Source organism: Monodon monoceros, unplaced genomic scaffold (genome assembly GCF_005190385.1).
Source record: "Monodon monoceros isolate NGI ecotype Baffin Bay Population unplaced genomic scaffold, NGI_Narwhal_1 Super_Scaffold_18, whole genome shotgun sequence".
Taxonomy (NCBI): domain Eukaryota; kingdom Metazoa; phylum Chordata; class Mammalia; order Artiodactyla; family Monodontidae; genus Monodon; species Monodon monoceros.
This window is the reverse complement of record NW_021703774.1, coordinates 94,499,356-94,524,084: the sequence shown is the minus strand read 5'-3', so window position 1 is coordinate 94,524,084 and position 24,729 is coordinate 94,499,356. Positions and strand designations below refer to the sequence as shown.

The 24,729-nt window shown below is 36.5% G+C and overlaps 1 protein-coding gene across 7 annotated transcripts in view; it reads left to right on the top strand.

The window, feature by feature from the left end:
* The window catches only part of SNX7 (sorting nexin 7), a 98,558-nt gene that overhangs the window by 21,551 nt on the left and 52,278 nt on the right, over positions 1–24,729 (top strand). For 6 of the 7 annotated variants that reach the window (XR_003794559.1, XM_029230029.1, XM_029230030.1 and 3 more), the window contains exons 2-6: positions 3,440–3,622; positions 15,891–16,001; positions 16,341–16,505; positions 18,566–18,764; positions 23,322–23,521. Coding sequence is in view for 6 of the 7 variants with exons in the window: in XM_029230029.1 (XP_029085862.1) it covers positions 3,440–3,622; positions 15,891–16,001; positions 16,341–16,505; positions 18,566–18,764; positions 23,322–23,521 (858 nt within the window). In the remaining variant the exon portion in view is untranslated. The remainder of the gene's footprint in view (positions 1–3,439; positions 3,623–15,890; positions 16,002–16,340; positions 16,506–18,565; positions 18,765–23,321; positions 23,522–24,729) is intronic. The other variant, XM_029230034.1, reaches the window with a different exon arrangement.

The following is a 24,729-nucleotide window of genomic DNA, read 5'->3' as shown; positions in this document are numbered from 1 at the left end:
GTATTCTAGTATACGGATAGACTTTATTGTATCCTATTGTAGGTATATACCATAATTTGTCTCACTAAACTTCTGTTGCAAGACATTTATTGTCTCCATGTTTTTGTGTGTCTGATCAACTCAACTGTAATTTGTCCTCTATTCCTTGGTCTAAATCATGCCTAATATACATATATTTTCTAGCATTTATATCTTGTTTTCTAAATACCAGTCTCCTCTAAAAGAAACCAGAGCTCCTTGGAGAAATGTCTGATTCCATGACTGGGGCAGGGAAAATATAACATATATCTGAAACATCTTGCTATGCCAGAAAATAAAGTGCTCAAGGAATAATGAAGACATATCAAAAACACACAGATGCCAGCTTTAAGGAGCTCCTACTAGGCAAATTTTGGACACTTAGAACATCAAAATAAATTATATTAATGGATTATAACCCATTGAGTAAAATAGGACTCTGAGTCTATACTCATATAATTAATTGGCTTAAATAAATACTCTTCATCCTCCTTAGTAGGAAACCTACTGATAATATGAAAATTGAAAAATTAAAAAAAAGAAAATATATGTTACTTTGAAATAAGGAAGGTAACAAGGAGCAAAAATAGCTAATAGAGTTCTGAATTTGCTTCTGAGGAGCATGAACTGGTAATAGCAATAGTGGAGCATGTGATGCTGCTTTTTTGTTTTTAATTTGTTTCGTTTTATTTTAAGCCTTGTCAGATGATTTGACTTTTGAAAACTATAAATATACTTTTTATTTTGAAATAATTGCAAACTTGGAGAAGTGTTGCAAGAATACCACAAAGAATCTAGATTTCCCAGTTATTACCATTTCACAACATTTGTTTTCTCTGTGTGTGTGCAAGTTGAGTAAATTAGAGACATGTTTTATTACTCCTAATTAAATCTGTGTATATTTTTTGAAAACAAGGACACTCTCCTGCATAATCACAGTATAAGTATGCAAATCAGGAAATTAATATTGACATAATACTATATTCTAATCCACAGACCTTTTCAAAATTTTCAGTTGTCCCAATAATATCATTTAGAGAGAAAAAACAAAGGCTCTTCTCCTTTGGAACAGAATCCAATCCAAGATCATATGTTGCTTTGGCTCTTGTGTCTCTTTGGTCTGCTTCAGTCTGGAACAGTTCCTCATCTTCCTTTTCCTTCATGGTATTGGCATGTTTGAAACTGTTTTATAGGCAATGTCTCCTCCCTTCAAACATATACATATGTTTTTTCCCCCATTATCTTAATATAACTGTATCACCATTTTTAGTTAAATTCAGTATTAAGAACAATTTATTTTTATTCAGTTAAGCCATGTAATGAACTATGATTACATTTTTCATTCTTGTACCTTTTGTTTTCTTTAGAGTTCATCATTCATTCATTCCTTTATTTTAGGCCCTCACTTTCTCCCTCTCTTGTTTTCTCTGCCTCTTGGCTTTTTTGCACCAATTCATCTACAAAATCTAATATAGCATGCTTCCTTTCATTATGCTTAAATGTATCAGGTATTCTGTCAGCCTCCCTCCCTCCCCACTTCCCTCCTCCCTTCCCTCCTTTCTCCCTCCCTCCCTCCCTCCCTCCTTCCCTCATTCTCTTTCCCTTTTTCTTTTGCTCTTTCTCTTTCCTTGCTCCCTCTCTTCCTTTATTCTTTCCCTCTTCATCTCCTTGCCCCCCGGAGTCTTTCTGCTCTAGTCTGTATAGGTTGTTCTCTAAGTCTGTTCTTTCACTGTCATCCAAGGAATTTCCTTTAGTTCTCTTCTATGTTGAATCTCTTACTTTCAGATCATATTTCTTCTTTCTTGGTATATGCCCTTATTTTGGAAAAGTGAAGAGTCTTCCAAAGAATGTGTAAGAATGGGTACATGGAAAGTCAGTTTTTGAAATCTTTCCTATCTGAAATGGCTTCATTCTACCTGCATACTTGAATGACAGTTTGGCTATGTATAATTCTAGGTAGGAAATATTTTCCTCTAAAAATTTTGAAGATACTATTTTATTATCATTTAGTTACCAGTGTTAACCACTGAGAAATCTGAAGCCATTCCTATTGTATTTTACCTGTTTATAGTCTCTCTGGAAGCTTTTAGGAATTGAAAATCCCTACTGTTATGAAATGGCATGGTGATAGATGCTTGTAGGGATACTACCCACCCCACTACTGTCCTCTTCATTTTGAGGAGGCCTGCTAGGCCCTGTCAACCTGGAAATACTTCAATTCAGAGGACATTTTCCTTCTTCATTTTCTGGAATTCTGTTCACTCAGGTACTATCTACCTGGATCCTTTAATTTTTAAAAATACTTCTCTCTCCTTTTCCATCCCATGTTCTTTTGGTTCAGCTTAGTTCTCAAGTTAAATCTTTTGAACTTCTGGTTGAGTTTTTATCCTTCCATCATATTTCAACTTTCATGAGCCTCCTTTTTTATTGGTTTTCCTGTTGTTCTCTGAATTTTTTTGAAAAATAACACCTGTTTTATTCATGAATTTGATATCATTCTTATCGCTAATGAGTTCATCTATTTTTAAAGCATTATATTCTCTATTCTGTCTGCTTCCTGTATTCTCTTTGTTTCTTTATTTGTGAATCTTTCACATCAGAGGCTTTCCACATGTTGAGATGTTTGGTAGTTCCCGCACCAGGTACTGACAAGCTGAGTAGACATTCAACATCTTGCTGCCCACGTTCTTGGGGCCAAATGAGGGGAAAGGGCTGGATATCGTTTCCTCTAGTATGTAGGACTTTCCCTTGATACCTGTATTTTCATAGGGCCTCTCTCTCCCTCCATCCTGCCTGGTGCCCTTGAGTTCAGAGACACTCCAGAAAGCAAATTTCCAGGTTTTTTGCAAAATTGGGGAAGAAAAGTCACCTGATTGCATGGGGGTAGGTGAGGGAATCTGAGGTACTAACTCCTTTTTTGTTTTATGAGCTTTTTAACCAATCCTCTGGTTTAACTCTTCCAGCATTCTATGTCCACAGGTTCCTGGCACCTATAATTCTTGAGTGTCGCTGTGATCCTGTGTCATAAATGTGCCTTCTTTTTCCTGGTCTACCATTCTCTCCTACATTTACTTTAGCTGTTTCTGCACTGCTTTTCAGTTACCACTCAACCATCAGATTTCCAGTTTCCAAAAAAGTAGTTAACTTTGTTTGCTTAGTCTCTTCTTTTTACCTTGAGGGTTTATGCCTTTTTATGACTTTTTGTCTTGTTCTGTCTTTGTTTCTTTACTGTCATTTTTAAAGTGGGATTTTGAGAAGAAGCAGAGATAAAAATACATGTTCCATATACCTTATTTAAGCAGGAGTCCAGTTATCCTTTTTGTTCTTGACATATTTGATTAGTATTTGTCGTGCCTAAGAAAAAGAGGATTTTAACTTTTTATTCCTTATAGATATTAATTTTTGATTGTTTTATTCCTAGGATGCCTCATTGATGGACATGAATTCCTTCAGCCCTGTGATGCCAACATCCCCTTTATCAATGATAAACCAAGTCAAGTTTGAAGATGAGCCAGATTTGAAAGATCTTTTCATTACAGTTGATGAACCTGAAAGCCATGTTACTACAATTGAAACATTCATTACTTATAGGATTATTACTAAGGTAAGTATTTAATGAACATTTTCTTGAATATAGTTGCTTTTTTGAACTCTTGGAACTGCTTCTTGTTCACTTTGACACTCAACTTAGAGAATCTTAACTGAATTGTTCACTTTGACACTCAACTTAGAGAATCTTAACTGAATTGACTTCTAGTTTTTCAGCCATTTTGAGTAAGACATTGCATCTTATCTATCCTTCACTTGTTCTATATGAATTCGAATTAACCTGAGTACCAGTCACTTGTATTTTAGCAGTTGTGCTTATTAAAATAGGAACACTTTAGGTTTTTAGTTTAAAAATTATAAAGAAATATATTTGGAAAAGAAGAGCCTCAGTTTGCTAATAAAGAAAACAACTAGTTAAAAACATGATACAATATTTTGTGTTCACATTTCTTCTGAAGATTCCAAAAAAATAATTTCATTTGTTTTCCAAATAAGAGCAAATGGCCACTTTATCTTATATCAATATATGAAACACTGTTGGTTGTTTAATGATGCAAGGGCAGATCTAGAATCTGAGTCTCCTGACTCCTAGGACAAGGCTCTGCAAAAAGACAGTTTACTCTGAAAAAGTAAAAAAAAACAAATAGTATAATCTTTTTTTAAGGTCCTTTGTGTAATAGCAGCCTTCAAGAATTCTATTTATAAGTTATAATATTTTGTTTATGAAGTCTCACTCTACATCTCTTGTAGTGCATCCCTTTTGTAGCTGCAAAGCTTTTGGACCCTGTGTATATAATCACTTCTTCCAGTGCAGCCTCCACACTGCTGCTAATTATGTTGCATAAAGATGTATATATCTGATCTCTTTACTCAGATTCTTAAGATCCTTCCCTGGCTCCTCACTTCCTACAGAACAAAGTGCAGACTCCTTTGTATGATATATAGAGAACTTCTCAGTCTGGGGCCAGCGTACCGTATATGACTCACCTCTTACTCCCGACTTGTAATACCCCTGCTCTCCACTTGCATAGAACTACCTCTTTTATCTGAATATTCTAGGCTATTTCTTGCTCTCATGATTTTGCATATGCTTTTTCTTCTGTCTGGTATGCCCTTCCCACTTTCAGACAGAAGAGTTACTGTTTGTTTTTCAAGATACAATTCAAAATGATGCCCACCACCTCTGCCCCACATGCTGAGTCCTCTTTCTTCTGTTTGCTCACAGTGTTCTAACTGAACTCTTAAAGAATATAAGATACCACAGTCAGTGTAGCAAAGAAATCAAAAGCCTATATTTAGTCCTTCTAAGCCTCAGGGTTTTTTTTGTTTTTTAATTTATAAGACTGAAATGATAGTAGAACCTGGTTCTGTAAGAATTAAGTTAGGATAACTAATCAATGTAAAACACTTAGCAAAGTGCCTAACATATAATAAGTATTCAGTAATTGACACCTACCTGTGTGTAGGTCACTAACTGTGTGTTTATTTGTATTTATTCCCAATGAGTCTGTGAGCTTCTCAAGGAAGGTAATTGTATCTTAAGTTATCCATAATTCTAAACACAATCCTTGGGATATAGCAAGTTAGCAATTTAACCTTTCGGTGAGTGAGTGAGTGAAGAAATTTATAGTATCATAGTCATATCAAGATGCTGTAGAACAAGGCAGCATGGAGTTGAATCTTGATCGCCCCCCTTCCTTGCTATTTAATTAACCTCTCTATGCTTAGTTTCCTCATTTGTAAATTAGATAACAGTACTAACCTCGTATGGTCTTTGTGAATATTTAGTGTGTTAATACAGACACACTGCTAAGAATAGAGCCAGATTTCTCCTGTTACTACTGTTATAATTATAATCATCCATTTTCATTACCCTTTCTAGCAAAGATTTTGTGAAACTGAATTATTTTCCCCTCATTTGTTTCTTTCAGAAAGACACTTTATAAAACACCCTATGGATTTCATTCTAATCATAGACATACAGTTCTTATGAGTTATCCACATTACATCATATTTTAAATGCACTGCTCTTGTAGTAGTAGTAGTAATAGTGATAGTGATAATATTATAGTGTGTTAAACTAACTTTTATTGTGGGACTAATTTGTGCCAATGTTCTAACCACTTTATATGTTTTAACTCATCTGAAGCTCACAACAATCTGGATCTTATGATTTACCCTCATTTTGTGAATGAGCCCACTGAAACTCAAAACTTGCCAAAGGTTATACAACACAGTCATTGGCACACAGTACCCGTATGCCACGAGTACTGAAGCCCGTGTGCCTAGAGGCTGTGCTCCACAAGAGAAGCCATTGCAATGAGAAGCCTGCACACCGCAGCAAAGAGTAGACCCCGCTCGCCGCAACTAGAGAAAGCCCGCGTTCAGCAACGAAGACCCAATGCAGCCAAACATAAATAAATAAATAAATAAATATTAAAAAAATTTTACATTCATGGACACCAAGATTATAAGGATAAATGCAGGAGGAGCTTCAAGATGGCAGAGGAGTAAGACGTGCAGATCACCTTCCTCCCCAGAAATACATCTACATGTGGAACAACTCCTACAGAACACCTACTGAATGCTGGCAGAAGACCTCAGAACTCCCAAAAGGCAAGAAACTCCCCACTTACCTGGGTAGGGCAAAATTAAAAAGAAAAAACAGAGACAAAAGAATAGGGACGGGACCTGCACCAGTGGGAGGGAGCTATGAAGGAGGAAAAGTTTCCACTTTCCACACTAGGGAGGCCCTTTGTGGGCGGAGACTGCGGGTGGCGGAGGGGGGAAGCTTTGGAGCCATGGAGGAGAGTGCAGCCACAGGGGTGCGGAGGGCAAAACGGAGAGATTCCTGCACAGAGGATCAGGGCCGACCGGCACTCACCAGGCCGAGAGGCTTGTCTGTTCACCCGCTGGGGTGGGCAGGCACTGGGAGCTGAGGCTCGGGCTTCGAAGGTCAGATCCCAGGGAGAGGACTGGGGTTGGCTGTGTGAACACAGCCTGAAGGGGGCTAGTGCGCCCCAGCTAGCCCGGAGGGAGTCCGGGAAAAGGTCTGGAGCTGTCGAAGAGGCAAGAGACTTTTTCTTGCCTCTTTGTTTCCTGGTGCATGAGGAGAGGGGATTAAGAGCACTGCCTAAACGAGCTCCAGAGATGGGCGCAAGCCACAGCTAACAACGCGGACCCCAGAGACGGGCATGAGACGCTAAGTCTGCTGCTGCAGCCACCAAGAAGCCTGTGTGCAAGCACAGGTCACTATCCACACCTCCCCTCCCGGGAGCCTGTGCAGCCTGCCACTGGCAGGGTCCCGTGACCCAGGGACAACTTCCCTGGGAGAACACACGGCACCTCAGGCTGTTGTAATGTTACACTGGCCTCTGCCGCCGCAGGCTCACCCCACACTCTGTACCCCTCCCTCCCCCTGGCCTGAGTGAGCCAGAGTCCATGAATCAGCTGCTCCTTTAACTCTGTTCTGTCTGAGCGAAGAACAGACACCCTCAGGTGACCTACACGCAGAGACGGGGCCAAATCCAAAACTGAACCCCAGGAGCTATGAGAACAAAGAAGAGAAAGGGAAATCTCTCCCAGCAGCCTCAGGAGCAGCAGACTAAATCTCCACAATCAACTGGATGTACTGTGCATCTGTGGAATACCTGAGTAGACAACAAATTATCCCAAATTGAGGAGGTGGACTTTGGGAGCAACGATATATATATATATATATATATTTTTTTTTTTTCCATTTTTTCTTTTTGTGAGTGTGTATGTGTATGTTTCTGTATAGCTTTGCTTTTACCGTTTGTCCTAGGATTCTGGCTGTCCGTTTTTTGTTTGTTTGGTTTTTTTAGTATCGTTTTTAGCTCCTGTTATCATTGGTAGATTTGTTTTTTGCTTTGGTTGCTCTCCTCTTTCTTTTTTTTTTTTATTACTTTAAAAATATTTTAAATTATTTTTTATTTTAATAACTTTATTTTATTTTATTTCATTTTACCCTCTTCTTTCTTTCTTTTTTTTCTCCCTTTTATTCTGAGCCATGTGGATGACAGGCTTTTGGTGCTCCAGCCAGGCATCAGGGCTCTGCCTCTGAGGTGGAAGAGACAAGTTCAGGACACTGGTCCACAAGAGACCTCCCAGCTCCACGTAATATCAAACGGTGAAAGTCTCCCAGAGATCTCCATCTCAACACCAAGACCCAGCTCCACTCAATGACCAGCAAGCTGCAGTGCTGGATACCCTATGCCAAACAACTAGCAAGACAGGAACACAACCCCACCCATTAGCAGAGAGGCTGCCTAAAATATTAAGGCCACAGACAGCCCAAAACACACCACCAGACGTGGACCTGTCCACCAGAACGACAAGATCCAGCCTCATCCACCAGAACACAGGCACTAGTCCCCTCCACCAGGAAGCCTACACAACCCACTGAACCAACCTTAGCCACTAGGGGCAAAACCGGAAAACAACAGGAACTACAAACCTGCAGCCTGTGAAAAGGAGACCCCAAACATAGTAAGTTAAGCAAAATGAGAAGACAGAGAAACACACAGCAGATGAAGGAGCAAGGCAAAAACCCACCAGACCAAACAAATGAAGAGGAAATAGGCAGTCTACCTGAAAAAGAATTCAGAATAATGATCGTAAAGATGATCCAAAATCTTGGAAATAGAATGGAGAAAATACAAGAAACGTTTAACAAAGACCTAGAAGAACTAAAGAGCAAACAAACAGTATGAACAACACAATAAATGAAATTAAAAATTCTCTGGAAGGGATCAATAGCAGAATAACTGAGGCAGAGGAATGGATAAATGACCTGGAAGATAAAATAGTGGAAATAACTACTGCGGAGCAGAATAAAGAAAGAGGAATGAAAAGAATTGAGGAAAGTCTCAGAGACCTCTGGGACAACATTAAGCACACCAACATTTGAATTATAGGGGTCCCAGAAGAAAAAGAGAAAAAGAAAGGGACTGAGAAAATATTTGAAGAGATTATAGTTGAAAACTTTCCTAATATGGTAAAGGAAATAGTTAATCAAGTCCAGGAAGCACAGAGAATCCCATACAGGATAAATCCAAGGAGAAACATGCCAAGACACATATTAATCAAACTATCAAAAATTAAATAAAAAGAAAACATATTAAAAGCAGCAAGGGAAAACCAGCAAATAACTCAGAAGGGAATCCCCATAAGGTTAACAGCTGATCTTTCAGCAGAAACTCTGCAAGCCAGAAGGGAGTGGCAGGACATATTTAAAGTGATGAAGGGGAAAAACCTACAACCAAGATTACTCTACCCAGCAAGTATCTCATTCAGATTTGACAGAGAAATTAAAACCTTTACAGAGAAGCAAAACTTAAGAGGGTTCAGCACCACCAAACCAGCTTTACAACAAATGCTAAAGGAACTTCTGTAGGCAGGAAACACGAGAGAAGGAAAAGACCTACAATAACAAACCCAAAACAATTAAGAAAATGGTAATAGGAACATGCATATCGATAACCACCTTAAATGTAAATGGATTAAATGCTCCAACCAAAAGACATAGACTGGCTGAATGGATAAAAAAACAAGACACGTATATACGCTGTCCACAAGAGACCCACTTCAGACCTAGGGACACATACAGACTGAGGGTGAGGGGATGGAAAAAGATATTCCATGCAAATGGAAATCAAAAGAAAGCTGGAGTAGCAATTCTCATATCAGACAAAATAGACTTTAAAACAAAGACTATTACAATAGATAGGAAGCATACTACATAATGATCAAGGGATCAATCCAAGAAGAAGATAAAACAATTGTAAATATTTATGCACCCAACATAGGAGCACCTCAATACATAAGGAAAATACTAACAGCCATAAAAGGGGAAATTGACAGTAACACAATCATAGTAGGAGACTTTAACACCCCTGTTTAACCAATGGACAGATCATCCAAAATGAAAATAAATAAGGAAACACAAGCTTTAAATGATACATTAAACAAGATGTACTTAATTGATATTTATAGGACATTCCATCCAAAAACAACAGAATACACTTTCTTCTCAAGTGTTCATGGAACATTCTCCAGGATACATCATATCTTGGGTCACAAATCAAGCCTTGGTAAATTTAAGAAAACTGAAATCATATCAGATGCCTTTTCCAACCACAACTCTATGAGACTAGATATCAGTTACAGGAAAAAAATCTGTAAAAAATACAAACACATTGAGGCTAAACAGTACACTACTTAATAACCATGAGATCACTGAAGAAATAAAAAAATACCTAGAAACAAATGACAATGAAAACACGACAACCCAAAACCTATGGGATGCAGCAAAAGCAGTTCTAAGAGGGAAGTTTATAGCAATACAATCCTACCTTAAGAAACAAGAAACATCTCAAATAAAGAAGCTAACCTTGCACCTAAAACAATTAGAGAAAGAAGAACATAAAATCCCCAAAGTTAGCAGAAGGAAAGAAATCATAAAGATCAGATGAGAAATAAATGAAAGAGAAATGAAGGAAATGATAGCAAAGATCAATAAAACTAAAAGCTGGTTCTTTGAGAAGATAAACAAAATTGATAAATCATTAGCCAGACTCATTAAGAAAAAAAGGGAGAAGACCCAGATCAATAGAATTAGAAATGAAAATGGAGATGTAACAACTGACACTGCAGAAATACAAAGGATCATGAGAGATTACTACAAGCAACTATATGCCAATAAAATGGACAACCTGGAAGAAATGGAAATTTCTTAGAAACGCACAACCTTCTGAGACTGAACCAGGAAGAAATAGAAAATATGAACAGACCAATCACAATCACTGAAGTTGAAACTGTGATTTAAAATCTTCCAACAAACAAAAGCCCAGGACCAGATGGCTTCACAGGTGAATCCTATCAAACATTTAGAGAAGAGTTAACACCTATCCTTCTCAAACTCTTCCAAAATATAGCAGAGGGAGGAACACTCCCAGACTCATTCTACGAGGCCACAATCACTCGGATACCAAAAACAGACAAAGATGTCACAAAGAAAGAAAACTGTAGGCTAATATCACTGATGAACATAGATGCAAAAATCCTCAACAGAATACTGACAAACAGAATCCAAGAGCACATTAAAAGGATCATACACCATGATGAAGTGGGGTTTCTCCCAGCAATGCAAGGATTCTTCAGTATACATAAATCAATCAATGTGATACACCATATTAACAAATTGAAGGAGAAAAACCATATGATCATCTCAGTAAATGCAGAGAAAGCTTCCGACAAAATTCAACACCCATTTATGATAAAAACCCTCGAGAAAGTAGGCATAGAGGGAACTTACCTCAACATAATAAAGGCCATATATGACAAACCCACAGCCAGCATCATCCTCAGTGGTGAAAAACTGAAACCATTTTCACTAAGATCAGGAAGAAGACAAGGTTGCCCACTCTCACCACTATTATTCAAAATAGTTTTGGAAGTCTTAGCCATAGCAATCAGAGAAGAAAAAGAAATAAAAGGAATCCAAATCAGAAAAGAAGAAGTAAAGCTGTCTCTGTTTTCAGATGACATGATACTACACATAGAGATTCCTAAAGATGCTACCAGAAAACTAGTAGAGCTAATCAATGAATTTGGTAAAGTAGCAGGATACAAAATTAATGCACAGAAATCTCTTCCATTCCTATACACTAATGATGAAAAATCTGAGCGTAAAACTAAGAAAACACTCCCGGGCTTCCCTGGTGGCGCGGTGGTTGAGAGTCCGCCTGCCGGTGCAGGGGACATGGGTGTATGCCCCGGTCTGGAAGGATCCCACATGCCGCGGAGTGGCTAGGCCCGTAAGCTATGGCCGCTGAGCCTGCGGGTCTTGAGACTGTGCTCCGCAATGGGAGAGGCCACAACAGTGAGAGGCCCGCGTACCGCAAAAAGAAGAAAAAAGAAAAAGAAAACACTCCCATTTACCACTGCAGCAAAAAGAATAAAATACCTAGGAATAAACGTACCTTAGGAGAGAAAAGACCTATATGTAGAAAAGTATAAGACACTGATGAAAGAAATTAAAGATGATACAAACAGATGGAGAGATATACCATGTTCTTGGATTGGAAGAATCAACATTGTGAAAATGACTCTACTACCCAAAGCAATGTACAGATTCAATGCAATCCCTATCAAACTACCACTGGCATTTTTCACAGAACTAGAACAAAAAATTTCACAATTTGTATGGAAACACAAAAGACCCCAAATAGCCAAAGCAATCTTGAGAAAGAAAAATGAAGCTGCAGGAATCAGGCTCCCTGATTTCAGACTATACTACAAAGCTACAGTAATCAAGACAGTGTGGTACTGGCACAAAAATAGAAATATAGATCAGTGGAACAGGATAGGAAGCCCAGAGATAAACCCATGCACATATGGTCACCTTATCTTTGATAAAGGAGGCAAGAATATACAGTGGAGAAAAGACAGCCTCTTCAATAAGTGTTGCTGGGAAAACTGGACAGGTACATGTAAAAGAATGAAATTAGAACACTCCCTAACACCATACACAAAAATAAACTCAAAATGGATTAAAGACCTAAATGTAAGGCTAGACACTATAAAACTCGTAGAGGAAAACATAGGCAGAACACTCTATGACATGAATCACAGCAAGATCCTTTTTGACCCACCTCCTAGAGAAATGGAAATAAAAACAAAAATAAATAAATGGGACCGAATGAAACTTAAAAGCTTTTGCACAGCAAAGGAAACCATAAATAAGATGAAAAGACAACCCTCAGCATGGGAGAAAATATTTTGAAGCAACTGACAAAGGATCAGTTTCCAAAATGTACAATCAGCTCATGCAGCTCAATGTCAAAAAAACAAACAACCCAATCCAAAAATGGGCAGAAGACCTAAATAGATATTTCTCCAACTAAGGTATCCAGATTGCCAACAAACACATGAAAGAATGCTCAACATCATTAATCAGTATAGAAATGCAAATCAAAACTACAATGAGATATCATCTCACACCGGTCAGAATGGCCATCATCAAAAAATCTACAAACAATAAATGCTGGAGAGGGTGTGGAGAAAAGGGAAACCTCTTGAACTGTTGGTGTGAATATAAATTGATACAGGCACTGTGGAGAACAGTATGGAGTTTACTTAAATAACTAAAAATAGAACTGCCATACAACCCAGCAATCCTACTACTGGGCATATACCCTGAGAAAACCATAATTCAAAGAGAGTCGTGTACCACAATGTTCATTGCAGCTCTATTTATAATAGCCAGGACATGGAAGCAACCTAAGCATCCATTGACAGATGAATGGATAAAGAAGATGTGGCACATATATACAATGGAATATTACTCAGCCATAAAAGGAACGAATTTGAGTTATTTGTAGTGAGGTGGATGGACATAGAGTCTGTCATACAGAGTGAAATACGTCAGAAAGAGAAAAACAAATAGCATATGCTAACACATATCTATGGAATCTAAAAAACAAACAAAAAACAATGGTCATGAAGAACCTAGGGGCAAGACTGGAATAAAGGTGCAGACCTACTGGAGAGTGAACTTGAGGATATGGGGAGGGGGAAGGGTAAGCTGCCACAAAGTGAGAGAGTGGCGTGGACATATATACACTACCAAATGTAGAATAGATAGCTAGTGGGAAGCAGCCACATAGCACAGGGAGATCAGCTCAGTGCTTTGTGACCACCTAGAGGGGTGGGATAGGGAGGGTGGGAGGGAGGGAGATGCAAGAGGGAAGAGGTGTGGGGATATATGTATATTTATAACTGATACACTTTGTTATAAAGTAGAAACCAACACACCATTGTAAAGCAATTATACTCCAATAAAGATGTTAAAAATAATAAAATAAAAAATAAAGATACACATTCATAAAAAAAGGATAAATGCACATGCTCATATACCTACGTGTACACTGGCAACCTCCTACTTAGAAATACTTAAGGGTGACCCGATTGTAAATAATTATATCAGGAAGCCCACATTCCTGGCATCTGTTCCCCTTATGGGAAATTATCCTTTATTCTCCAGGTTAGAATATCTGAGGTGAGTGCTCTAAAGAAGTACATTCTGTTTCAGAAATTAGAGATTTGCCTTGACCTAGGACATGTAGGAGTAAGAACTCAGAGGTTTAATAAGGGTCTGTCCTCTCACATCCTCAATATGAAGACAAACTCATCAATGCCTGCCAGTATGTAGTTGCGGGTTAAAGTGTATTCTTGATTCTGAGATTCATTTTCCCTCAAAAACAATTTTCTAAATCCTCCAATTTAGTGTTTGCCCTTGACCAAAGGTCAGTATTTGTTAAATAAATGCATTTTGAGATATAGATCACATGAGTCCGTTAGTCCTAAACTTCAAGTATGCAAGCTCTTATGGTCAGACATGAAACACCATTTACAATTTACTTTCCATGGGAAACTGTATTCTAGATTAGAAGATAGAGATAAAACTTCCAAACAGTAGGAATAACAGCGTTTGATGATAAATTTCCAACTTAGAAAGAACTTGTGTTCTAAAAAGTTATTTTGGAGCAGAAATAATATATAACTTATAACCCTTTAGAAGCCCAGTGAAGTCTTAGAGTAGGAAGAAAGAATGCACTGTCCTTAAGATTTGTACTTATCCTCTGTTTTCTTCTGTTATTGTAGTATGTTAGGGAACTCCTCTTTTAAGTCAGTGGCAGGGTGATGAGGACAGAATCAACCAATTATTTGACTTGATTTTATATCTTTCTCTTCCTGGAATTTATACAAGTTTCTTTTGTGTTTACTTGAAGTTTTGGGAATTCTTGAAGACATGTAAAGCTCTATCTTACTTTAACTTCCCAGTGTTTGAGTGTTTTTATTGTTAGTTATGCCATTTTATTTTCTTGGAAATGGGTAGTGAACCTATACGTATGTGCCAGGTATGAGGAGGTATCAGTAAGTGTTGTTTAATGAGTGACTCTAAACATGTTTTGTGTGCATATGTATGTATGCATGTTTATGTATTTGCATATATATATACACATACCAACTTGTATATATATTTGTTAAATTGTTTCTACTAGATTTAGTTTGCCTATTTTTACCATTTCCACAACTTGTACCATTTGGCATAATAGTTAGATTTTGTAGTGTTTTTTGAACATGTAGTTCCTTAGACTTCCGCATCTCATTTACCTCCACTTTTTCCCGCTAAAAAGGGAATGTTTTGCTAAGATATATTTTATGATATTCTAAACATTCATTTTAAAAGAATAAACTTTGTCAAGTATAGCTTTTGTGAGCCTTATTTTATGACAATTAAGATTGCATCTTATTTTGACTTGAACTGCTTAATTTTACAATTGTGTTCGTCTGTGTGGGTGATTGATATTTCTGGTGAATGTGAAATATGTAATGTGTTATTTATTCCATGTTTACTTCTCCAGGAAAATCTCAAACTTAATATTACTGTGTATAATTTTTAAAAAGAAATATATAAATGACTTTTTCTCTTATGATAGGTGAGGGCGCATTATCTAAGCTATTTTTGTATCTGGCTTGGGATTCAGGTAATAGAAGTGAGGTTGATATTTTACCCATGTTCTTCTTGTCATGTGTGTTGGAATAGATTTTTAGTTTGTTAAGAACAGATATTTTAATGTATTTGCTTAGTTTTTAGGAGTTTAGGCATATAGCTCAGAATTCCTTGAGAAATGATAGGAAGATTTTCTTTTCACGTTAAATTTCCATTAATGACATTTTTAAAAAGCAGTAAAATCACTCTGTATAATGTTAGAATTTTCAAATACTAAAAGCAAATTTTATCAAAGCAATTCATTTGAGCAAATTCCAGGAAAACATTTTTTTCTCAGTTATGTTCAGGTTATTTTCCAAGTTGCAAAAATAGGACTTTCCTCAAATTCTGAATTCTGATCATCTTGAAAAATGAAATATATTTGAAACCTAAATTCAGAACACACTTTCTTGTTAGCAAGAAAGTCATGCCAAAGATAATAGTAGTTAAAATCTTGTGGAAGACAGATGGTTGCTCTAAGACAGATTTTTTCAGTTTGGATTTTAAATTTGAGCATGATGTTTGCTTTCTTTCTGGGAATACTGGAAAGTTTGCTTTGTTTCATCTGCTACATGAATTGATGTCTGCAGAAAAAAAAAAAAAAGACAGGCTGACAAACACTGAATAATTAGAATTTGTTAGTTTTTCTTAGAGACCCATTTATTTCAGAATGTCTAAAATAACATTAGGCAAATGTCTTCTGTCTTATATTGCATGTGCTGTTATTTTCTCCTACTTTCTTCAGACGTCTCGTGGGGAATTTGACTCCAGTGAATTTGAAGTTAGGAGACGTTATCAAGATTTCCTTTGGTTGAAAGAAAGACTTGAAGAAGCACACCCCACTCTGATTATTCCAGTAAGTTTACATTTTTTTTTCACAGAATAACTGCCATTTTGTCTTGTGAATCGTTAGAATGCCTAACACCCAATTTCAGACCTTTTAATTCAGTATAATTCATTTATCTTAGGAACATTTGTTTTTAAACTTTTCAATCTATGTACAGATTTGTTTTTTTAAAGTATTGTAATGTGTTAAGATTTTAGTGTTTGGCTCTAGCGTTGTGAATTTTGAAAAATTATTTTTATAAGAAATGATCACACGTTCAAATAATCTTCCAAAAAGAAAAAGTGTAGAATTCCTTTTAATCCTGTGCCACATAATGTTCAGATACCTTTTTAAATTTTTTTGCCCTAGCCATTGCCAGAAAAGTTTATAGTGAAAGGAATGGTGGAACGCTTTAACGATGACTTCATTGAGACACGCAGGAAGGCATTGCATAAATTTTTGAACCGAATTGCTGATCATCCAACTCTAACATTTAATGAAGACTTTAAAGTTTTTCTTACTGCACAAGCTTGGGTAAAGGATTTTAATTTATACTCATATAATCCTTTAGTATCTATACGTGTAGTAGGTTGTATGCTTTCTCTTATTTACCTTTATAAATCAGGTAAGAGTGGCCTCGAATTAAGATGTGTTTTTAAACATTGGAGAGAGATCCTTCAGATACAACCCTGTGTCACGTCTACGTATAAACATTATGAAAATCTTGTACCTTTCTCACATATACATCCTCATATTTCTCTTGGTAGCTGAATTTTTTTTTAATGCCTGGGTACTCCTTGCATATATTGCCAATACTGAAAATATATAAACATTTAAAAATTGACACTGTTTTGAGTAGTAATTGGTCAGGGCTTTTCAAGTTAGGATAAAAGATTTTATTAAATAGATGGATGGATGGATGGAGAGATAGGTAAATAATATAATTTCCTTACTTTCCCTTCAATTACCTAATTGAAGGGGGTCTAATTTCTAATACAGAAACCTTATATGTTCCTTTTCTTTTATTCTAGGAAGATGTAACTCACCAAGAAAGATGATAGGTAGAACAATGGTCAGTATTAAATACTTACCAGTGTTGAGTTTTCTATCTCTCGGTTGTTGCCAAAGTGATCGAAGCTAAAAAGTGATTCATCTCAATCTTGACGGTACTTGCTGTCTGGAAGCCCTATGTAACTTATGTGAGATGAATTTGTGGCCTGACTCCAGACCCTTAGAAGCTGTTAGAAACATTATCTGCAGTCAGCAGTGGCAGTAACAGCTTGCCAGTTGTGACTTGTGCCGTTTCTGATAATGTTTACTCTATCAAATGATGTGGTAGCACTCCTCGATAGACGTGTTGCCTGGTCAAGAATAGCGTCTGTTATTATTTGCACACAAAATCATATTGACATGGAAATAAACAAGTTTATATATTATTTTGTGTAAGACCTTTAGGAAAGAAGATCTGGAGAAAGATAATATGTTGTTTAATATTTGGGTAAATAATACATAATATTTTTATCTGTGGATTTGGTAGTCAGCATTGTTATAGATTTTTTTTTGTGTGTATGTTACTCTTCATCTTTTATTTGATCTCAAACCTGTGTTTCAGTAAGTGCTACAACCATCCTCAGAATCCCTTGTCCTCCTTCTTGGTGTTCTTTTTTAGTATGCCATACTTCTGAAGGAATACTGTAGTGTATCCTTTTATAGCATTTCTACTTTGCAAGTCTGTAGCTGACCCTCCTAAGTTAACTAGAATTAGAAACAGCTAGTTATATATTTTATTAAAAATCTTTCTCCAAAGACAGTCAGCCAATGGAGATAGTGTCACAGTTTATCCAGTTAAGTTAGTTGCAGAGCTATGGTCAGGGAGTATCTGTTTACCAATTATTCTAGTGACTTTAAGTAGACAAAGCGGGTTAGTGCTTAGCAGTGAAGCCCCTAGGGTCAGACTGCCAGGGCTCCAATCCTTATCCACTAATTCATTGCTCTTGGAACTTGAGCAAACCTTCCTTTGCTTCTATTTTCTTCTGTACAATGAGGATAATAATAGAACCTACTTCATAGTGTTATTATGAGTTATGTATATAAGAATGCAGGTATAGTGCCTGCAACATTAAGCTCTTAATAAATGCTAGCTATTATTATAACTAAAGAATTAATGAAGTTTTCCAATTTTTTCCCAGGGAGTAGTTACAGTTAGACCCTAAGAAATCTTTTTCTCAATCATTTTTCTATTAAATTCCTGTTATAAAATATGGATTTCATCTCATATCATCCTTCTTATCTTCTCCAGTAATCTCCTTAAGTGCGATTCCTTCTGTTAAACCTTGTTCTTTGAAAGATCCATGCTCTGAGGAAACATATTTTATATGAGCTCTTTGAAAAGGAATGTTATCAAGGAGACTGAGATTTAGAGAAAGAACTGTACCCTAAACTCATCTGCTTCAAATTAACGTGAAAAAAAAAAAGACGTATATGAAACATTTTTATTATCTTTATTTTATTCTTCTAATTAGATTTCTTTTTTGTTGTTGGGACTTGGAATATCATTGTCTGCTTCATCACGAATATTTTATTTTTTTGTCTAGGAACTCTCTTCTCACAAGAAGCAAGGGCCTGGATTACTCAGCAGGATGGGGCAGACGGTCAGAGCGGTTGCATTATCAATGAGAGGAGTTAAAAGCCGCCCCGAGGAGTTCATGGAAATGAATAACTTTATTGAAATATTTAGCCAGAAAATAAATTTGATAGATAAAATATCTCAGAGAATTTACAAGGAAGAAAGGGGTATGTAGAATCACTGAAATGTGATTTCGAAGTTGTTTGATTTCTGATGGATCTTTACATTTGCTGGTGTGGTAAGGCAACATCAACTTAGCATTTCTTTTTGGTCATTTTTAGTATTTCTGTCTCTGCTTACAGTGCCTGTCTGTTATTGCATGCTGTTTACTTTATCTATTAGAGCCCTTAACATATTAATGGGTTGTTTTAAAATCCTGGTCTGATAATTCCAACATCTCTACCACATCTGGTTCTGATGCTTGCTCTCTCTTCAAATTGTGTTTTTTGCCTTTTGCTATGTCTTGTAATTTTTTTATTGGTAGCCGGACATGATGTACTCATAAAAGTAAACAGACCTTTAGTAATGTGGCAGTGAGGTGTCGGGGAGAGGAAGTATTCTAGAGGCCTGTGATTAGGTCTCAGTCCTTTAGTGAGTCTGTGCCTCTGGACCGTGAGCTTCACAAAAGTTCAGTTTTTTTTCTTCCCCCTCTTAGTTGGATCAGGATGGGCAGAGTGGGCTCAAGTTGGGTATTTCCCTTCCAGGTCAGTTAGGTTCTGATAATACCCCAGCAGGTTATGCTCTGGTTAACTAGTTTCCCATGAGGGCAGGCCCTCATGGCTATTGAGAAGGCTATTTCAAAATGGTTCATTTTCCCACCCCCTGCAGGAAGCAGAAGTAGTTTTTATCTGATATTTACTGTGTAAGCTTTTGCGGGTAAATCTCACAACATTGTGGGGTCCCCTCGTGACTGGGTTCCTCTGGAGTTTTTAACTCTTTGAATTGTCCACACTGAGCCTCCAGCAATTCATCATTGACAGTTTCAGTCTCCCTACCCCCCGGCACTGGTTGCAGAAGTGATTTCCCCTCTTGAGTCTGCTCCAGGAAGACAAGATTCCTTGTATCCATGTGTCTGTCTTTTCAGTCTTGCAGGCAGTGGTTTGTACTGTGTCCTCCCCTCTCTCACAGATCCAAAAAAATGTTGGCTTTTCAGTCTGCTCGGCATTTTTCTTGTTAAGACCAGTGGCGACTTCCAAGCTCCTTACAGAGGAATCACACAACATTAAGTTAGAATTTCACCTTCAAAGTGTGGTTTATTCCCAGATCCATTGTGAAAATTTCTGATTCCTAAATGATTTTGAATGTAGTCATGGCCGGTTTCCATTTGCTTTAATTAATCACTAGCTGTCCTGTTCTCATTTATAGATAATAGTGATAAAGAGCTTAATATTTTGGATGTAGTTGGTCTCAAATGTTCAACATAAGCTATAGTTTTAATCAAAGAAGGGATGTGTCAGGAAACAGGGTTTTCACAGTTTCTAGTGATTTTTGTATGGGGGGACAAGTACTCATTAGGCCTGTCCAACCAATGGCAGAGATTTATATGTGGGAAAATAGGTCCTGTTTCCTATTTTCAAGTTAGAATTTATTCCATGATGGAACTTCCCTGGTGGTCTAGTGGCTAACACTCCACGCTCCCAATGCAGGGGTCCTGGGTTCAATCCCTGGTCAGGGAATCAGATCCCACATGCGGCAACTCAAGATTCTGCAACTAAAGATCCTGCATGCCGCAACTAAGACCCAATGCAGCCAAACAAATAAATAAATACTAAAAAATAATAATTTATTCCATTATGATTTTTTCTAATTCTATGAGTTTTTGCTAATTTTCTGATTGTATTTACCTACATTAAAAATAGATGACTAATTCAGAAAATATATTTCCTAATATAAATCAGTTTTAGAGATGAACTACTTAAAGTCCCTACATTGATGGTTTATTTCTTTATTGTCCATGTCCCACATTAAACTGTAAGTTCCATCAGGACAAAAAGGGAAAAGGATTGATTTATTTCTGGTATCTAGATAGCGCCTAACACATTGTAGATGCTCAATTAAAATCTATTCAATGATTGAAAAAATAAATGAATAAACATAAGATTTGGTGGTATGAAAATCTGCTTTATCAAGAATTGATTGGTTATTAAAAGAGATATAGAAAAAATTGTTATATCTGAGTGTGTATTGCCTTTTCTCTAACTTCCTTTCCTATGTATTGACTTGGTGAGGTCATTGTGGTGACTAAATATAGTTTAATAATTTGTTTTATGCCTCTTGGTCTGCCTTTGTATTTACCATTTGTCATTTTTTTTAAATGTCAAGAAGCCAGTTGTTTTAACTAGGTTCTGTGATTCCAATTCTATTAAGTAGATTCTTGATGCATAGTTAAGTTGTATAGCAATTCAAAGAGGTGCTTGGAAACTCTTGACACTTAAGATTTCTGTAGAATATCAATATGCTTTATATTTGCCAGCACAAGGGACTAGTTTTAAAATCTTTGATATACTCTAATATTTGTGAAATGCTCAAAACGAAAAGTGGGTTTTGTGGTAGACTTTATAAATCTGAGCTCTCATTTTCAAGGAGTGAATGCACACTGACCCAAACTTGAGGGATTTCTTGGTCTTTCGAATGTGAAGCCCACTTGTCAAGATTTCATTCAAAATGATAGATTTTTTTTTTGGTAGTTCTGGGAGTCTAAGCTATATAGGGTGTTTCATTCATATTTAAATCATAAAGAATTTTATGATCACAACGAGTCATTTCTCTTATGATTTACTTTTATTCAGTTTTTTTCTGTGATTTTGTTTTGTGTTCCCCAATTTATTAGGCAAATTTGTATTGACCACATGTTGTGCTGCTGCTTTGTGCTAAAGATTGAGGGAGGGTTAAGATAGTACCTGTCCTTGAGCTCACAGTTTAGTTGGGGAAACAGATATATTAATGGACAAATTACAGTGCAGCTCATTAAGTGTTTGCATACAGATGCGATTTGAGTGCTGTATAAGCACAGTTTTAGAATTTCAGGGAAGCTCTCTATATAAAAATAAATACTACACGGGGTTAATGACACACTTTGATATATACACAAATTGAGAAAAGAAATAAAGTAGAATATTTTCTAGAAATATTAGTTTAGTTTGGTGATTATTTAAAATAAAAGATAGGCCTAGATCAGCAGGATGCAATTTGGAAGGGCTCTAGTGGTCATTAAACCGAATATCTTCCTTAGGTGACAACTAATATTTCTGTTTTTTTTAATTTTTAAAGTCTTTTTTAGTTTACTTGATCATATACACTTTTGAAATTTTAATAGTTTAGTAAAAAGTTTAATTTAGAGCAATATGACATATTTCAACTAACCCCAGTGACTAGTAAGATGATTAAATATAGAGAATTTAATTGTATTTATATGGATATTAAACCAAAAACACTCACTACTCATGCATTCTCTACAATAAAAAGCCGTCTGTCATTAAAAGTTGATAGTGTGAAAGCAAACATATAAAAACATTAAGATTTTAAAATGAAATCCAAATTTTTGGATAAATTTTTGGCTTATCAAGCATTGAATAGTCTTTTGTTATTCATTCTTTCATTGATATGTAAATATATATTGAATATATTATGTATTAGGCTTTGAGATTAAAAAAATAATAAGACCCTGCCCAGTTGAGTCTTGGAGCATATGGCCTAGGCGTGTGTGAGTTATGCAAGCAGTTATAGTAAAGTGGGATAATAGAAGTATTAAATTATGATAGGCTTTAATAGAAGTATAAAATTATAATAGACTCATTGAGGACAAAGCATCTAAGAAGTCTTTGGAACAGAAACAGAAGAGATTTGTTTGTGTTAGGACTTAAAGGATTAGAAGTAGTTTGTCAGATGATAGAAATGGTAGAGGGCAAGACTAAAAGATACATGCATTGTTTAAGTTAGGAAAAATCATGAGATATTCATGAATGAGCAGTTATTTTGGCTTGAATTAAAATATCTTTGGGGGAGAATCTGAGGAGTTAGACCTGGAGAGGCAAGGTAGGGACTGATCATAAAGGACTTTCTAATTCAGCTAAGAAACTTCACTGTTCACATACTGTGACAAAAATTGAAAGAGGGAGAATTGTTAGAAGTCCCTTGCAGTAGTGCAGGTTAGAGGTGCTGATGACAGTGGAAGTGAGGAGAGGTGGGTGGGTGGGTAGGTAAGTGGGTGGGTAAATGGATGGATGGTTAGATAGATAGATAGATAGATAGATAGAGATTTAGAAATATTGGAATTGCTGACTGGCTCTGTGCAGGTGTGAGTCTAGGGTCTAGGATGACCCCACATTTTTTGGAAGCAATTACCATTAAGAGGATATATAAACAGGATAAGAGGAAAAAGAAGACATGTTTTGTTTAGGTCACGTTGCCTATGAGGTATTCAGGTATAGTTTGTTTGGTAGGCAGAAGTCTGTGATAGATACAGTGATCGTATAATTTATCTCCCAAGCCAGGACACTTTTGGGAATGAAAAAGCATGTTATCGATTACACTTGGAAAGTTTTCATTCAAGGACCAGTTGAGCAGATTGGGATGACAGGTCAATTTAATGAAAGATGATATCCATATTCTTATGTTCATGTACAAGAACATGTGCACAATGAGAAAATAAGGTCCTTTCTTATTGTCTGTAATACAGGGATTTTGAAAACTCCTGTAAATTGAAGAACTTATTGTTTTTTTAGAATATTTTGATGAAATGAAAGAATATGGCCCAATTCATATTCTGTGGTCAGCATCAGAAGAAGATCTGGCTGATACTCTAAAAGGTGTTGCAAGCTGCATTGACAGATGCTGTAAGGCCACTGAAAAACGGATGTCTGGACTCTCAGAGGCCCTGCTTCCTGTCGTACATGAGTATGTGCTTTATAGCGAAATGTTAATGGTAAGAACACCTAATTCTACTTCTACCTTAGTTCCTGACCTGATTATATGCTTTATAAAGGCAGTTTCTATTTCTTTTTGTTCACCACTATCTTCCCATCCTAGAAGGATGCTTTGCGTGTAGATACTCATAAATATTTGTTCACTGCATGAATGAATTGATGAGTGGAAGAATATGTTAATAAAAGACAGGAATTTTCAACAGTAGCAACAACAGTTTATAAGATAGATTTGAAGCATCCTCAGTCAAGATTTACATAGGGAGTATGGTTAGTTTTTCCAGCCTTTTAAAATTTTACTTTAAAATTTTTCAGCACTTGAGAAATTTCTTTTCATGAAAGAGTTGCTTTCTTGCTTCTAGGTACATTTGATTTAGCAATATATTTAGTATCATTATGTAGAAAGTACTTGAGTAGGATCTTGATGTTTGTTCTGTCTTCTGGGTGCTTCTGAAAAGAGATCCTTCAAATTAACATGTTTCTTTCACTATTTGAAAAGGCTTTTATTCCTCTTATATCAGAGTTTTGCATTTAACCTCCTCAGTTCAAGTTAAGGTTTCCAGGTATTTTGGATTTAGCAATGCTATCTGCAAAGCTAATGTTTTTCATCCAGTATTATTCTCTGCTCACAATACCTTGCACAGTTGAACTGATACCCTCAGCTTTCTGGTGTTGTAGGGTGACAGTGGGGGAAGGAGTCAGCTTGCATTCAGTTATAGTCCATTTTTTCTGCCATTTAGACTTGAACCCATGTCTGGTTTCTGTATTCATGTACTCTTGATTTGGGAGGCTTAAAAAATTTTTTTTACTTTGTCTTGTTAAGAAAAGTTCTCTTAGCCTTTCGGCATGATATCTGCCTCTTTCGTATTTATCATGTTTAGGTTTTCCTTTCACAGAATCATTAAATATTTTGTAGGTATTTCGGATTTCTGCTGTTACTTGACTTTGTTGTGATCCTCCCATAAACACACCCTCCCTGCTTCCCAAAGTCCTCTAATGTTTCACTGCTGAGGTGCTTCCTCCTTGCCTCCATCAATTTCCTTGGCTACATTCCATTGGTTTACTTCATTATTGATCTCTCTTGTGTGGCTGTTCAAAGAGATCTGATTTTTATCATTAAAAATATTATATTCTTTTCCCTTAATTAGATGTTTTGCTCTTTATATCGGGATGGAAATTATGCAATTTAAGTCCTGTATTACTAAAGGTG